General features: G+C 39.6%; 1 protein-coding gene across 8 annotated transcripts in view; it reads left to right on the forward strand.

The window, feature by feature from the left end:
- CCDC88A (coiled-coil and HOOK domain protein 88A) overlaps window positions 1-17309 on the forward strand; it is a 260282-nt gene that overhangs the window by 163792 nt on the left and 79181 nt on the right. For all 8 annotated transcript variants that reach the window (XM_077282662.1, XM_077282666.1, XM_077282667.1 and 5 more), the window contains 5 exons: window positions 149-289; window positions 4858-5027; window positions 11993-12074; window positions 14310-14468; window positions 16887-17033. In XM_077282662.1, the coding sequence (XP_077138777.1) occupies window positions 149-289; window positions 4858-5027; window positions 11993-12074; window positions 14310-14468; window positions 16887-17033 (699 nt within the window). The remainder of the gene's footprint in view (window positions 1-148; window positions 290-4857; window positions 5028-11992; window positions 12075-14309; window positions 14469-16886; window positions 17034-17309) is intronic.

Below are 17309 nucleotides of genomic sequence, written 5' to 3' on the forward strand. Positions count from 1 at the left end.
TATCGAGTCCTATAGCAGCTGTATTTGGGATCCATGAGAGATCATGAATACGACCAAGTGCATATGTCCGAGATCTGGCATTTTTTTTGGCTACATTTTTGTACTAATTGGATATGTAAATTCTTCTTCTTTTTTTGTCTCCCAAAAGGTAACTCACAATCCAGAAAATGTATTTGATCTGCAGTTATTAGAGCCGGTTGATCTTTCCCCCGATGACCTGGAATCTCTGTTAAAGAACACAGCATTCCACTTGAAGAGGCTAGTAGATGAAAGAGATGATCAGTCCGAGGTGAGACTCGCAATATACAAATTACTGTATATAAGTGATCCCTAACTTATGACTCCAGGTATTGAATAACTGCAACTCTCACCATGCCCTGCTGTGTTTGGCTGGGTGGATATGCTGTGAATTGATGTTTCGGAAAATCTGCACAGGTTATGCTGTCTGAGCATATAGGAATCGTAGTTTTCCAATAGCTGGAGAGCCACGGCCATGATCTATTGCCATATAGGCTATTATCTAGCATAGTGTGAATGGTTCTTCCTATTGTAGTAGTTGGAGTTATGCAACACTGGGGAGGGCTGGCTGTCGGGACATTCTGGGAGTTGTGGTGAGGATCATTGTTATTTAGGCATTCCAGTGTATAACGTAATGGATGTGGACAGTTCCGATCTATTATTATTTCCCATCTCTACACTAGTCTGGCACCTTAATGTGATAAAGGTAAAGGTGTCTATTCTGATAATAAACCTGCTTACTGTATAGAACATTATTAATAACATTACTAATATCATACAACTTTATTATTTATCACTAGCCTTTAATCGGGCGGTAGCTGATGATACAAAACTATGGTTTAGAAATAGTTAACACCGATCCAATGACTTGTCAATAGGGGGGCTGTCATATAACAGCTGCTGTTCTGATTCTTGGCTTTGTGGATATTTGTCCTCTTTAGTCCAGTGATTCATTGCATACCGGTGTGGGGAGAAGCGCTCTTACTGGAGGTGCAATCATTACACAGCGATAGAGATCTGCTCTGCTCCCTCTTCAGGGCTTAATAATAGAAATATTTACCAGGTTATTGCAGCCATATATTAAACAATACAACATGGTGCATTAATGCATTTGTCCAGGACTGACATATTGATGACCTGTCCTTTGGAATAAGTCATCAGTATCAGATTGATGGGGGTCCACCAGCTGCCGCTTCCACCCATCCTGCTTTATTGGGAGTTCAGATGCAGTATCCGGGAACGGCCATTGTGTATATCCAACCACAGCTGCTGCAAACAGCTGATCAGTGATGGTGTCGGGTGTTGGACTCCCACAGATCCAATATTGATGAACTATGCAAAGGTTCGTTTATCAAAATACATTTAGACCATGTGGCTGCAGACTTGTGAATCCTCACATCATGGGTAGGATTCTCTGGTGCCGATGGTAAGACCGAGCAGTCATGTGACCACAAGAAAGCGCTATGCATACTCCCTGCCACATTCCTACTAGTTGTGCATAGCCTTGCTTACTTCACTTGTATGTCTAGTCAGAATGTAGCATAAGCATGTATATCACATGACTACTCTGACTTACCAGCAACACCGGAGAATCTTCACAGCACACACTGTGCACGATGTGAGGATTAACAAGTCTGCAGGTACACATAATGACTGAAGATTTTAATGAAAAGCCTGGAACAACCTCTTTAATGTACTGATGGTTGGCAATGTGTTATGAAAGTTCAGAAGTGAAGCTATAGGGGCTGAAGAGGTAGCAGTTGCTACTTAGAGGGTCCAATGGCCTTTCAGTCATGTGGGAAGACACCAGTAATAAAAGTGACACATAGCAGATGGGGGACCTGGTTACAGATGTTGCATTGGTTCCCAAGAGCTTCAAGTTTCAGCATTATTAAAATCCAATGCATCTTTAGGCTCAAGGAGCACAAGTCAGGAGGGAGAAATCCAGTTTTGTATATACCTTCAAAAGAATTTTGCAAAACAATTTTTTTTACTTAATTGATAGAGGCATTAACAATATTTCGATAATGATATTGTATTGGCTGTGGCATTAGCTACCCGGACACCCGTAGAAATGGCAGGAACGAGGGATGTCGCCACAGACAAGAGGCAGATCAAGAGTTAAAGGTTTGATTTAACAATAAACGCACTCCACGCAGGGAATATTAAGTTGCAGGGTAGTGATAGGGAATGGGGACAGAACTGGGAGAGTGGCAGGTTAGGACAAGGACGAACGATAGTTCAGTAGCTAAAGAGGAGAAACTTATCAGACTGTAGTCTTCCTGTGTGCGGCATCTCAGGGCTCCAACAATGGCAATGACAACAGCGGCATTTGATATCTCGATGAAGTCTGTGACGAACAGGAATCCAACGGTGGCACCGACAACAGCGGCGCGTGACGTCTTGAAGAGAGAGTAACTTTCCAACGCATGAAAAAGCCAGAACGAGAGTTTGCTTTGCAGTGTACACAAATCCTGGGTAGCCAAGCACGGGCCTATACGCCTGTGTCTCACGGTGTTGCACACCCGATGCAGTCTCCGGCGTCAAGTCTGTCACCTCCAGGCTCAGAGGATACTGGGGGATTGTCGGTTGGTCGTCCACCAGCAGTGAACCTGTATGCAGGGGTACTGTCGAGTCGGTCTGTACAAATGGATCGCTCTGCCCTCACAGCGGATACAGCACCCGACTCAGCACTCAGTTTTCCCGTCCGGGCTCTGGCTTCCTTTCCGCGCACAGCGTTGTTTATCTCAGCCCCACCTACTACAGTTACATGCAAGGGTTCATCCTGGAATGAAAGTCTTCCCCCCTGCAACATGGGTGACAGTTCCAGAGTTGGCATGAGAAAAGTACCCCGTTCTGGTTCTTCCTCTTACACACCTGCAGCACTAGACTGGAGAAAAGGGTATGTATGCCAGATGCCTGGGCTCAGGAGCACGACTGAGTCTCCACTGCTGATCCCGGTGTCTCGTATTGTCTGCAGTGCTGCAGCCTATATCTGTGCTTAGCGGTTCTGCCCGAGTTGACGGCACGAGATGCTCGGAGGCATTGAGCTCAGTTATTGGTTGTAGAGCTATCGATGTGATGATAGTGCTGCAGACAATAGCAGTGGGGGAAATTGAGCGATGGACCCGGGAGGATGAGTAAAGCTCAGTTTGTGTTTGAAAACAAACTACAGTTGGAGGAGAGGAGTTTTCTGAAGTTAAACAATCCTTTTAATATTGGCTTATTGGTATAAACTACAAACTTTATTCCACCAAATAATCTTTTCTCCCCAACAATGTAGTCACCTCGTCATACTGTCATGTCCAGAGCATATCTAGACCCCAAACCCTACAACATCTGTGGTTCTACTCTGAAAATACACCTTCTCCAACATGTGAATGGCCTGAACTGTTCAAAATTCCACCTCTTCTCTGCAAGAATCCAGCTACTCACTAATCTTGTCTCTCAACCCACTTATTCCTTGTAGATTGTATGCCATGTATACCACCTGCCATCGTATACGGCGTCACAAAATATATATATATATATATATATATATATATATATATATATATATATATATATATATATATATATATATATATATATATATATATATATATATATATATATATATACACTCACCGGCCACTTTATTAGGTACACCATGCTAGTAACGGGTTGGACCCCCTTTTGCCTTCCGAACTGCCTCAATTCTTCATGGCATAGATTCAACAAGGTGCTGGAAGCATTCCTCAGAGATTTTGGTCCATATTGACATGATGGCATCACACAGTTGCCGCAGATTTGTCGGCTGCACATCCCAAAGATGCTCCATACAAGGCAGGATGGATCCATGCTTTCATGTTGTTTACGCCAAATTCTGACCCTACCATCCGAATGTCGCAGCAGAAATCGAGACTCATCAGACCATGCAACGTTTTTCCAATCTTCTACTGTCCAATTTCGATGAGCTTGTACAAATTGTAGCCTCAGTTTCCTGTTCTTAGCTGAAAGGAGTGGTACCCGGTGTGGTCTTCTGCTGCTGTAGCCCATCTGCCTCAAAGTTCGACGCACTGTGCGTTCAGAGATGCTCTTAGGCCTACCTTGGTTGTAACGGGTGGCGATTTGAGTCACTGTTGCCTTTCTATCAGCTCGAACCAGTCTGCCCATTCTCCTCTGACCTCTGGCATCAGCAAGGCATTTCCGCCCACAGAACTGCCGCTCACCGGATTTTTTTTCTTTTTCGGACCATTCTCTGTAAACCCTAGAGATGGTTGTGCGTGAAAATCCCAGTAGATCAGCAGTTTCTGAAATACTCAGACCAGCCCTTCTGGCACCAACAACCATGCCACGTTCAAAGGCGCTCAAATCACCTTTCTTCCCCATACTGATGCTCGGTTTGAACTGCAGGAGATTGTCTTGACCATGTCTACATGCCTAAATGCACTGAGTTGCCGCCATGTGATTGGCTGATTAGAAATTAAGTGTTAACAAGAAGTTGGACAGGTGTACCTAATAAAGTGGCCGGTGAGTGTATATATATACAAAAAAAGGAAAATCCTTTGAAAAAGGATTTTGTGTCCGAAACGTTGCCACGCCGTTCAGGCAATGAAGTCTGCTTTTTTATTATTTTGTGTGCTGCTTTTCCTTTTTTTGCTCATATTGTTTGGAGGTCATTGGACTACTGGCTGGGAGAGCTCTGCACTACGTTACGGTATTTTTTGGATGCTGTTCCAATTTTTTATATATATATTAGAATGAAATCTGTATGTGAGACCTTGACAATTCCGGACAGTAATAAATAATACTGTGGATGAACCTATTTTATGGGACTTTTTTCACACTTTCTTTCAGACAATTATCGAGCTGACAGAAGAAAGGGACTCTCTCCACTTTACACCTCTGCAGCTATCAGCGCAGTCTCCCTCCGGGTCCCCGGGCATGAGGCGGACTGAGAGCCGACAGCACTTGTCGGTGGAGCTGGCAGAAGCCAAGGCGAAAATAAGGGGGCTGAGGCAGGAGCTGTGAGTATCCCTGAGATGGCAGTGGGGAATTTAGTCATACCGTATATTGTTTTTACCTATCATATAGTGTTATCAAGTTTTTCGGAAAGAGTAATATCTATGACCTGGATCCTTGGCGGCCCCAACCATATCAATACTTTTATATACAACTACCGTACTTACTTTTTTAAGATTTTAAGATGAATCTAAATGTCTTATATGTAGGATTTGACAGCTAGAACCCCATAGTGGAGCCCAATCGCCCCTTTCTTCTCATGTCTTGTTCCTCTCCTTTACAGTAAAATAGAGATATGGCTTGAAGATTGATCTCCAATAATATTATATATATGTTTGTGTGTATATGTATGTATGTATGTGTGTGTATGTATGTGTGTATATATATACACGCACATACGTACGGATTATATACGGTACAAACAAAGTTACCATATAGGATGTCTATGGGATCCTTATTGCGGCTATATACAAAACAGTGGAATAATACGGCTGTGTGCATGAGGCTGTATATACAAATTAACCTCTCCAGTGCTATTACTTATTGAAAACATGGCACAAATCCTTGAGTACAATTGAACAGGAATGACTGAGAAGAGCTGAATAAGTATGTCTGAAGCCCTTTCTCTTATGTTGCTGTTCGCCGCCTTCCCTGGAAATTTTGCACACAGCTGCACTTGGGAAATTAGCCCGAAGATTGCAGTTATTATGTTGATTGACACTTAATAGATAGCCTAAACATTTAACGCCAATGTGCTCTTCGTAATTTGATGCAGGCCTTCATAGTCTGGAGATGAAAACCTGCAATTAGACATGTAAACGAATGCTGGATTTTTCCTCGGCTTTGAAGCCTCACCCTTTCGGGTCTGTGAGTTCTGCGCTAAATCGTGGTTTTTGCTTTTACGGCTTTCCTCTTATGCAGCGAAGGAGTTACATTCTTGTAATCAGCCCCCTACTGTTATTCTGAGAGGGGTATATTAATTCTAATGGCCTTGTTTGTTCTCCTAGAAGTCAAAAATGTATTCAGTTTACTGCTCGCTTCCTCAGGCTGACCTTGACGAGTCCTGGATTTTGTTTTCTTTTCGGTTATTATTTAGTTACATTTTAGTTGATTTCTTTTGTCCTCTATGGCCGGCTAAACAGTGCTAATTCCCCTATCCAATGTAAAGCCATGGCATCCCCCAATCCGGGAATACAGCGTCTTGTTCAAGTATGGCTCCTACTTGCTTGAAGAGAACCTGTCACCAGGTCAAAAGTGGCCAGTTTTTGCTTTTATTTTCTTCCTGCTTTATTTTATTCCATAGTATTCCGCTTTTTTTTTTGCTGTTTACTTCTTTCACAAATCTGCCATACGATACCAGAGATATGGGCCTTATTTGATGCTAATTTTTATGGGGTTTTTTTTAACCAAGAAGGCGTGGCTCTCCGGATTCTTTTGGGGCGGGTCTTTAGGCTGCTCTGCATAAATACCCTGTGAGACACGCCCCTTTGGTAAAGACCATAAAGTTAAATAAAAAGGTCCATATCTCTGGAATCATGTGGTGGATTAAAATAAATAAATGCTCGGGAGCAGCGGGAATAAAATAAGAGCAAAAACTTTCCACCTTTTTGACCTTTTTTTTCCTTATACTCATTTTATTGAAGATTATACAAGAGAACAAAGCAATAACATAGAACAAAAGAACAAACAGCATTTCTAATACTGTCTGGCAACAGTATAACTAATTCTTTTCATACCTAAGCAAAACACAATAGTGTACCGCAGACCTGACTGTGCCCAGACATATCACACTGCTTCCATGGCAGAGTCACACTGAGTTGACACGAGCTGCCAGCTACCTAGCATTTTTCAGTTGTGCCCACGCAATAGAGAAAGCCAAATAGAAGCATAAGAGTTAGCCGGCAATATGGTATAATGCTCAGTCATCGTACAAAGGATTTTTCAAATGTGGTTGTTGAAAATGTAACATGTTCTTGCACCCAAAAAAAACAGAGTTTTCTTTTCTTTGCTAGTATTTCTTGAAATACAAAGATTTTAAATTTGTGACTGTCATCATGCCACCCGCGTAATTCAATGCACCCACTGTGATATCTTTCATGTGGGATTCCTGAGCACATTAATATTATAAATAAAATGGATATTAAAGGCCTTAATGACCTGTGATGTGTATTTTTGTCATAGGTCGAATAACAAGGTGTATGGAGCAGGTTCAGGAGCTGAGCCTGCTCCATACCAGGCAGATGTCAGCTGTGTTATACCATTCAACGCGATTTATGGCAGAATTCTCGCTTTATTAATTAGGGTCATAGTGATGACTTGAAATATATATTTTTACTTTTTTATGTGCCATTGAACAAGTGAAGAAGCCAATTAGAGGTAGTAATTGGATTAGGCAGGCTCTATCCAGAGAAGAGTTTTGTATCTTTCAGCTTGTGACCTGAAAACCTTCTGGTCTGAACCAGAACAATGACCTGATGTATATTTATTAAATGCTGGATAGCATTTCTTGACTATTGTATATTATAATCTATGTATATAACATAACCTTTATTAATGTCCTTAGATAATAAATGGTCATTAATGTTAATTAGGAGGAGGGTTGTTCCGGTAATACTTGATTTTAAAGACACGTGTTTGGTACGTTAATGTTATGCCATGAGTAAGAATGCCTTACTTCAAAATGCGTATGTGCATTTCTCAACCGGAGTGAAATAAAGTAGTATATTGGCTTTAAAGAAACGCTGTAGCGCCTAGTGGAATATATTCCAAATAGAAGTATAGTCCATGTGGTAATACCTGCCACATACTACCACCCAAGCTGTCGTATTACTGGTACTGTACGGTGTCCGTAACAAATACAGCCATATAACAATGCCGGTCATTGTGGAAACTGAAGGATATGTAAGCAGCTTCTTTACCAGCCCCAATTCTTGAACTCATCTCTTTGCATAGTTTCTATATGTCTCATACTCTTGGCAAATTGATGGTCATGGAGGCCCCATGGCTACCTAATAGAGCCGCACATACTTCATATGATGTCATACAAGCTCCATCATGTTCAGTATATTGAAAGTTGTTAGGATCTAGAAGAAATGTTTTATGGAAGAATTATATATATATATATATATATATATATATATATATATATATATATATATATATATATATATACATACAGTCATGGCCAAAAGTATTCACACCCCTGCAATTCTGTCAGATAATACTCAGTTTCTTCCTGAAAATGATTGCAAACACAAATTCTTTGGTATTATTATCTTCATTTAATTTGTATTAAATGAAAAAAACACAAAAATAATTGTCCTAAAGCCAAATTGGATATAATTCCACACCAAACATAAAAAAAGGGGTGGACAAAAGTATTGGCACTGTTCGAAAAATCATGTGATGCTTCTCTAATTTGTGTAATTAACAGCACCTGTAACTTACCTGTGGCACCTAACAGGTGTTGGCAATAACTAAATCACACTTGCAGCCAGTTGACATGGATTAAAGTTGACTCAACCTCTGTCCTGTGTCCTTGTGTGTACCACATTGAGCATGGAGAAAAGAAAGAAGACCAAAGAACTGTCTGAGGACTTGAGAAACCAAATTGTGAGGAAGCATGAGCAATCCCAAGGCTACAAGTCCATCTCCAAAGACCTGAATGTTCCTGTGTCTACCGTGCGCAGTGTCATCAAGAAGTTTAAAGCCCATGGCACTGTGGCTAACCTCCCTAGATGTGGACCGAAAAGAAAAATTGACAAGAGATTTCAACACAAGATTGTGCGGATGTTGGATAAAGAACCTCGACTAACATCCAAACAAGTTCAAGCTGCCCTGCAGTCCGAGGGTACAACAGTGTCAACCCGTACTATCCGTCGGCATCTGAATGAAAAGGGACTGTATGGTAGGAGACCCAGGAAGACCCCACTTCTTACCCCGAGACATAAAAAAGCCCGGCTGGAGTTTGCCAAAACTTACCTGAAAAAGCCTAAAACGTTTTGGAAGAATGTTCTCTGGTCAGATGAGACAAAAGTAGAGCTTTTTGGGCAAAGGCATCAACATAGAGTTTACAGGAGAAAAAAAGAGGCATTCAAAGAAAAGAACACGGTCCCTACAGTCAAACATGGCGGAGGTTCCCTAATGTTTTGGGGTTGCTTTGCTGCCTCTGGCACTGGACTGCTTGACCGTGTGCATGGCTTATGAAGTCTGAAGGCTACCAACAAATTTTGCAGCATAGTGTAGGGCCCAGTGTGAGAAAGCTGGGTCTCCCTCAGAGGTCATGGGTCTTCCAGCAGGACAATGACCCAAAACACACTTCAAAAAGCACTAGAAAATGGTTTGAGAGAAAGCACTGGAAACTTCTAAGGTGGCCAGCAATGAGTCCAGACCTGAATCCCATAGAACACCTGTGGAGAGATCTAAAAATGGCAGTTTGGAGAAGGCACCCTTCAAATATCAGGGACCTGGAGCAGTTTGCCAAAGAAGAATGGTCTAAAATTCCAGCAGAGCATTGTAAGAAACTCATTGATGGTTACCGGAAGCGGTTGGTCGCAGTTATTTTCGCTAAAGGTTGTGCAACCAAGTATTAGGCTGAGGGTGCCAATACGTTTGTCTGGCCCATTTTTGGAGTTTTGTGTGAAATGATCAATGTTTTGCTTTTGGCTTCATTCTCTTTTGTGGTTTTTCATTTAAGACAAATTAAATGAAGATAATAATACCAAAGAATTTGTGATTGCAATCATTTTCAGGAAGAAACTGAGTATTATCTGACAGAATTGCAGAGGTGTCAATACTTTTGGCCATGACTGTGTATATATATATATATATATATATATATATATATATATATATATATATATATATATATATATATATATATATATATATATATATATATATATATATAAGTTATTGTGTAATTTCTCTCTGAAAATCTATTTCTTATGTGGAGGGTTCTTAGAAGCTATAATTATATGCAACAAATTGCTTTAAGCCTTTATTTATCTAATTCTATTTGGTCTGCATACATTAAGACTTACTGAATTTATAGCTGAACATCAATAGTACTAGGTAGACTATCCATAATAATATCTGTACAAGAATATTACGCTATTCAGTCTAGTCAGCCGGTCAAGAACAGTTGCTCCTTCAACGGTTTAAGGAAAGACAAACTACTAGTCAGAGAGAATATACATATACATCTCTCCTCTTTCTCACCTACTTCTCATCCTCCACTTCACTCCCGGTCACTATAGGGCCCTATAGGGTGAGCAGGGAGAGCCGTCGAGGAGTGGGGGCGCCAGTGCGCAGGTTTTAGGGTGCCAACCTCCGCTGGTAGGTAGGTACAGTCAGGCCAGTGTAGGGGTAGGCACTCCCCCGTGGTGTTTTCATTATCTTTTGGTGCGGGTATGATGCAATTTATTAATGAGCTGATTGTAGTCCTTTTTACTAATGTTTAATAAAATGTTAAGTTTTAACTAAAGAAACGGGGATATCTCTGAGCCATAGTACAGACATGATTTACTCACTTTCTGCTAAGTGATAGACTTGCAATTAACACCAACATGAAAATTATTTTCCCGTGATTTATTACTACCTCTAATATGTGCTTGGCTAGAGTCCCGCGAGGCCGGTGGTTGTCTGCCACTGCTTTTAGAAGGTATTGATTGCCAGCTACGGCTTTGTATGATACAAAGAATATGGCCGGCTAGAGCATTCATTGTCTCATTTTCAATTGATGGGTTCATCAGTTCATTATTAAAATAGTTATAAAATGGAGGAAACAAGATCGATATTCATATTTCTTTTTTTGCATTAGAGTACACGGTAAGCCATCTCGTATAAAAAGCATATAAATATAAGTTAATGTGAAGGCGGCTAGATGTTTTGTATGGTCATGATATACATTTTTTTTATCATTAAAAATAAAATGATAATATATATTTTGGAATAGCGCTCAGTTGTTAGCCTCTAATCATGTAGTGTGAAAAAATTGGCAGTATGTGCACATGTAAAAAAAAAAAAAAACAACTATAATGCGCATGCTTTTCGGGTAGAAAAACACTTAATTATATCTATAAGAGTTTTTCTACCTGAAACACATAATCATTACGTATTTTTTTAATATGTGCACATTCTGCCATTTTTTAATTATATATGATTAATGTATATGACTATACATATAATATGGCTACATTTTAACTACTTTCCTTTGGTGCCGGAGAACATCTCCTTTTGGACCACTGAGAACTATTTGACCTGGAAGCCAGACCAGTGTATACTCCATCCACCACAGCCGACCACAGACGGACTATCCAGGAGGTCTCCTGGGATATTTATCTCTGACACAGGAGTGGGGAGCTGAATTCGAGACTTTTTCTAATTTTGGTGTATTTTGCAATAGTTATCATGAAAATATATAATTATAAACCAAGAATACAGTAAAAGAACCTAACGGGAGATTAATAATGCCCAAAGCATGGGCAGCATGAATCAGAGACCAACTGCACTATTACTGCCATGTATTTTTTCTCTGTTTTACTCTGCAATTCAGAGAAAACATAATTTGAAAATGCAACCAACAGCTACTGTACATCTGGGATAACTAGTCTGGAGCAGGGTCCTGGAGGCCCCACCGTGCGCTTCTAAACTGACAGGTCTCTCCCTATATGTGTATAGAAAGAAATACCTGTCAATCTAGGGGAGCGTGACGGGGAGAAGCCTCTGGAAACCAGCTTTGGACTAGTTATCCCAGGTCCATAGTCCCTGACTGTCTTTTCAAAGTATGTTTTCTCTAAAAAGCCACAGCCAGTCTTATTCATGCTTCCTGTGGTTCTGGCAGCATGAATCTCCCTTCAAGTTCCCTGTAAAGTCTATGAGCATACAGCCCTGACACAGTGTGAACTATATCTAGTAAATATGATGAATGAAAATCTAAATTTCTTTGTTTTGCCAAATTTATTTAAAGGGAAGAAAAGACTGAACAATTCCTGGATAGTAAGCAAGAGGTCGCACAACTGGAAGCCGAGCTCAAAAGACTGCAGCAAGAGGTCAGGATTTGGATGCATTTGTAAATCTATTCATTAATATAATGGGGGTCAAATGTATCAAAACTGTTCAACCATTATGCCCCTCATTCTGCGTGTGGATGGCAGGGTCGTGCCAGCAAGCCACTCTGACTGAATTGTACGGATAGAAGGCAAGTGATCTTAGAGGGGTTGTCTTACGAGAGTTCTGGTAGATGTCCGACTAGCACCTTTCCATTCACTGCTTGTTTGATGCCAGTTGGAACATGGTTTCACTGAACCCCAGAGATAAATGAAGTTACCAGAAGTGGAAACCACGTCTATCAAGAATGTATGCATTATTCCAAGAATATGCCTAAAAAAGCCTCTCATGAGACAACTCAGGGTGATATAGAGCTTATGTATGACTCTAAGAGGCTGACATTTTTAAAATCCAAGTAAAATACATGCCCCATTGTTTTCAGTGGAAATTTGTGCAATATGAAAGTTGATTTTGTTCCATAAGTGGCTTTGAAATGTGCATTGTAAAAAAAAAAAAAAAAAAAAAAGAATTGGGGACTGTGGAGAAACTATGTGGAGACCATGGTGGGGATTTACACCACACATCTGAGGCAAACATCCTAAAATCAGCCTGAAAAATCTGTGCCCTAAGAAGAAAATCTGAACGTGTTATAATTCTTTAATTCTTTTTGAAGACCAGAGCAGATTATATATAAGGGGATTGACTGTAACAGGTAATTGGAGAACTGACTAGTTTTCTACTGAGGGTTACAAAATGAAGACAAAGATTATATAATGATGTTAAAAAAAAACAATAGCGTAAGAAAAAATGAAAAAAAAAAATCCTAAATTGATCAAGTCACCCCCCTTTTAGGTAATGAGGACACTGCTGTATGGTCAAGAAAGAAATCGGGTAACCATTATAATGTTAAGTCATTAGTTGGTAAGGCCACAAGATGAAAGAAATAGAGCAAAAACCTGAGGCTGCAACTGAAAATCACTTTATTACCTTACCTGGGCTCTTAATTAGAATTAAATTATCCTATAAGGAATTACAGCACTGTGCAAAACTTTTAGGCAGGAGTTGAAAAAATGCTACGCAGATAGAATGCTTTAAAAAATAGAAGCTTCAATAGTTTATTTTTATCAATTAACAAAATGCAAAGTGAATGAACAAAAGAGAAATCTACAAATTAATATTTGTTGTGATCACCCTTAGTCTTCAAAACAGTATCAAGGCATCCGTTCTTTTAGGTACACTTGCACACAGTTTTGGAAAGAACTCGGCAGGGAGGTTGTTCCAAACATCTTGTAGAACTCGCCACAAATCTTCGGTGGATAATGTGTCTTGTGCAAATTATTCTGCCTCTTCATGTAATTCCACACAGACTGGATGATGCTGAGATCATGGCTCTATATGGGAAATATCGTAACTTCTGGGACTTCTAAACACTGAAGATAGCTTGGCAATGGGTGAAGGCAAATGGCGGTCACACCAAATATTGATTTACATTTTTTAATTTTGTTCATTCACTTTACATTTTGTTAATTTATAAAAATAAACTACTAAAACTTCTTCTGTTTATGAAAACTTTCTTACTTTGCAGTATTTGTTCTACACCTGCCTAAATCTTTAGCACAGTACTGTATATTGTGAGTATAATGCTACATGACGAAGTTGAAAACCTTGTATCAGATATTCCACATAGGTTACATTTGTGAACATGGTTGTTTCAGAAAAAAATAATACATTTACATTTTTTCTCTTCTCATAAAGTAGTACTCTTGCAGTATGTTTTGCACATACAATGCTAGCTCACCAACCTCTTATTACAGGCAGCTGTTCCCAGCCTGCCTTACAGTCTAGTATATGCCCTCATGTGGCAACTACAGGGTGACATCATCGCCTATCAGAACTCTACTACAGCTTTACGACCCCTTACCTTACCACCAAACTCCACCTCCTTTTTCCTCTGTGTGTCCCCCATGTAGCTGAAGATATCATTTCATGTATGGGAGCAGTGATACAATTGGTGATGATGTACAATGATTAGCTGCAGTTGTAAAACTCCCCTCACTCACTGTCTATACTATCAGTGTGCAGTATGCAGAATCTCCAGTGTTACCTATGGGCTACAGCTCTAGGATTTCTCCCCTGCCTCCTGCTTGTAAAAGTGGCCAGGAATAAAAAGTCAGTAGTGTATAAAGGGGTTGATCAGTGAGGAAATTTGGTCTTGATATTTATATCTGCTTCGACAGAACATGAAACTTCTGACTGACGCTAGATCCGCTCGACTGTACAGAGATGAGCTGGATGCACTCAGGGAAAAGGCAATCCGAGTTGACAAGCTTGAAAGTGAAGTGAGCCGATTCAAAGAGCGGTTACATGACATTGAGTTTTACAAGGCCAGGGTGGAGGTAAGTGCGTAATAAATTCAATCAATTCTTGGTCCATTTTCTTAATGGGTTAATACAAACCTCACAATTAAATATTCACACATTAAAGAGAAAAAAAAAAGGTTTTACAATTCTAGATTTGATCTGGCAAAAATGAAGAACACCATATATCTGCAGTATATAAAAAATAGCAAAGGTGTTTAGACTAGTAATTACTGGTCACTATTGCAGGATTACAAAGAAATCCACTGCTCCTTTTACTGCTAAAATATTTGCAAGAGCTATATAATCCCAAAACTGTTTTACTAATACTATCTGTTGTCAATGTGACAAATGCAGATGAACTAAATCCTGATTCCATTGTATTTGTGTTCAAGAATTAGAAGCACTCCTCCTCCTCCTCCTCTCATCACGGTTTTCATCCTCTTCATATATTGTAATCATCATATTATATAGCACTGCATAATTACAATTGCTCATTTTCCCTTTTACCCAGCTAATTCTTCTGTTTTCTCTGCTCTATGTATAAACAGGAAGCCTCTTGTCCCTGCATATATCATTCCCCTCTTCAACTCCTGATCCAGTTGCTCCCGCCTCACCCTGCCAGAGACTATTGCATTGACTCATACGTCATGCAGGGAAAATTGACCTGCTGTTCCTACTTAGAGCTTAGAAAGATTCAGCTAGTCAGTTTTTAATCACGTGATATCATTGTCCTAATGGAAAACAGAAGAATTATCTGGGTAGAAAGGCAAAATGAGCAATTGTAAGTACACAGTATAATATGATGACTGCAATATATTAAGAGGCTAAAACGGAGGAGGAGGAGGAGTGCTTCTTCAATGGCTAGACTAATATATACATGTGGATTACTAGTTAAAATTTATTTTGCTTAGTTGATTTTTATTACAAGATTACTCATTTGTAAACAAAAACTATCCCAGCAATCCACTGATTGCTGCAGGTCAGACTCACTGATAGGTGAACGACTCTAATTACTAGGTTAAACCACGTGTGGCCAAATATTTCCCTGCAGCAAGTATTACACGCTAGCCATTCAAATGAACAGCCAACCATTCCCCACATGGATGGATGAGATTTTTCGGCAAGGTTTTTGTGAGAAACCTTGACTCGTAGAATGGGACTCCAAGGTCAATAATGTGCATATTCCCTGACCAGGCACATGGAATGGGGGTTGTCTTGTAAAGACTGGAGGGACCTATGCTAGTTACCTTGAATGATATAGCTATAGTTACAGTATTGAATTACAAATATTAAAATTGAAAGTCACAAGTTTAAGTAATTAGCGAGTCTGTTCCATCGCCGAAAGTAAATTCTCATTCAAACATATTGGTTTTAGGCATTTTGCTACATAGCATGCCTTGCATCCGGTTACTAGTTTAAATGGAAGCTATCATCAGAAAAACATGTTTTTGATAAATGTATTTTATTATTTTTAGCAATGTGTTTTTTTACATATCACAATTTATATTAAAAATAAAAATTTAGCAATTTTCACATTGGCCGCTGGGGGTTTACGAGACTCATACTTACTATTGTTTAAGGAAACAACACATGCATAATGTCACAATGGTCAGACCCCCAACACTGTCATTTGTATTGAAGCCTTTAATGATTGTGTGCAAAGGTCATTGTGAAGGGATTAGGAGCAGGGTCATCTGGGACATAATGAGCTGTGTACAGTGTTGTTACCTGAAGCCTTGCTGAAAAGCCTTCCTGAAAGAATAGGAAGTATTAATCTTAAAAAGTTCCAGATGGCCAGTGTGGGACTTGCAACATTACTAATTTAGCATTTTTGATTCAGATTTCTATATGTAAAAAAAACACATTGTCAATATTTTTTAAATACATGTATCACAAAAACATTTAAACAATAGGTATTTTTTTCTTATGATTGCTTTCATTAAATGTGACATAAAATTTATAAAAAGCCTTGTTATATGCCAGTCAGATGACAATGTTAGACATGTTCATATTTTGTTTAAGTAATTCAATGACTGTCTCCATGGATCAGTGATGATTGGCTGGGTAGATCTGGAAATGTTTCACTCTTGATTCCAGCATTAAGGGGTGTTTCATGAAAGATGGCCATATACCTTACAGATTATTTGGCCAACATCATCCTCATCTTTATTCCATCATCTGCAATTGAGGGGGAGTCAAGACACCCCCATACACATAAGATAGATTCTATGGGTGGGTATTAATTTGAAAGGCTGGATGATACTTCACTAATAGTACAGCAGAGAATGGCCACAAATTTCCCTGCCACCAAACAGGTTCCAGAAACCAGACCCCAAGTGTTCTGGAATGGATTCATTACTAAAAGGGTAGACCTCATCAGTTACCCCTTCACATGCTTTCTGTATTATTACCATTGTGTCACTAGAAGAAATGTGTCATTTGGGGACATTTTAGGAACTAAAAGAAGACAATCAAGTACTTCTGGAAACAAAGAACATGCTAGAAGACCAGTTGGAAGGAGCTCGAGGACGTTCAGATAAACTACACGAGCTGGAGAAAGAGAATATACAAATGAAAGCCAGATTCCATGATTTGGAAATGGTAAGAAGCCAGATTATTACTAATGATTCGAGCTGTGACTTTTGAATAGATTTTTCATAATCGTTTCTTGATGTGGAAATGATACATTAAGAGCATCGAGCTGGATGTATAGCAGGTGACTTATATCTAATCTATAAATGCGGCTCTGTGATCTACCCTGTTACCTTGCAGCACTGGGGCCGGGACGCCAAGGACAACATCTACATGGAGTTTGTATTTTCTTCTCATGTTGATGTGGGTTTCCTATTCTCTCCAAACCCTGCGCACTAAAAATAT

This window comes from Ranitomeya variabilis, chromosome 2 (genome assembly GCF_051348905.1).
Source record: "Ranitomeya variabilis isolate aRanVar5 chromosome 2, aRanVar5.hap1, whole genome shotgun sequence".
Taxonomy (NCBI): Eukaryota; Metazoa; Chordata; class Amphibia; order Anura; family Dendrobatidae; genus Ranitomeya; species Ranitomeya variabilis.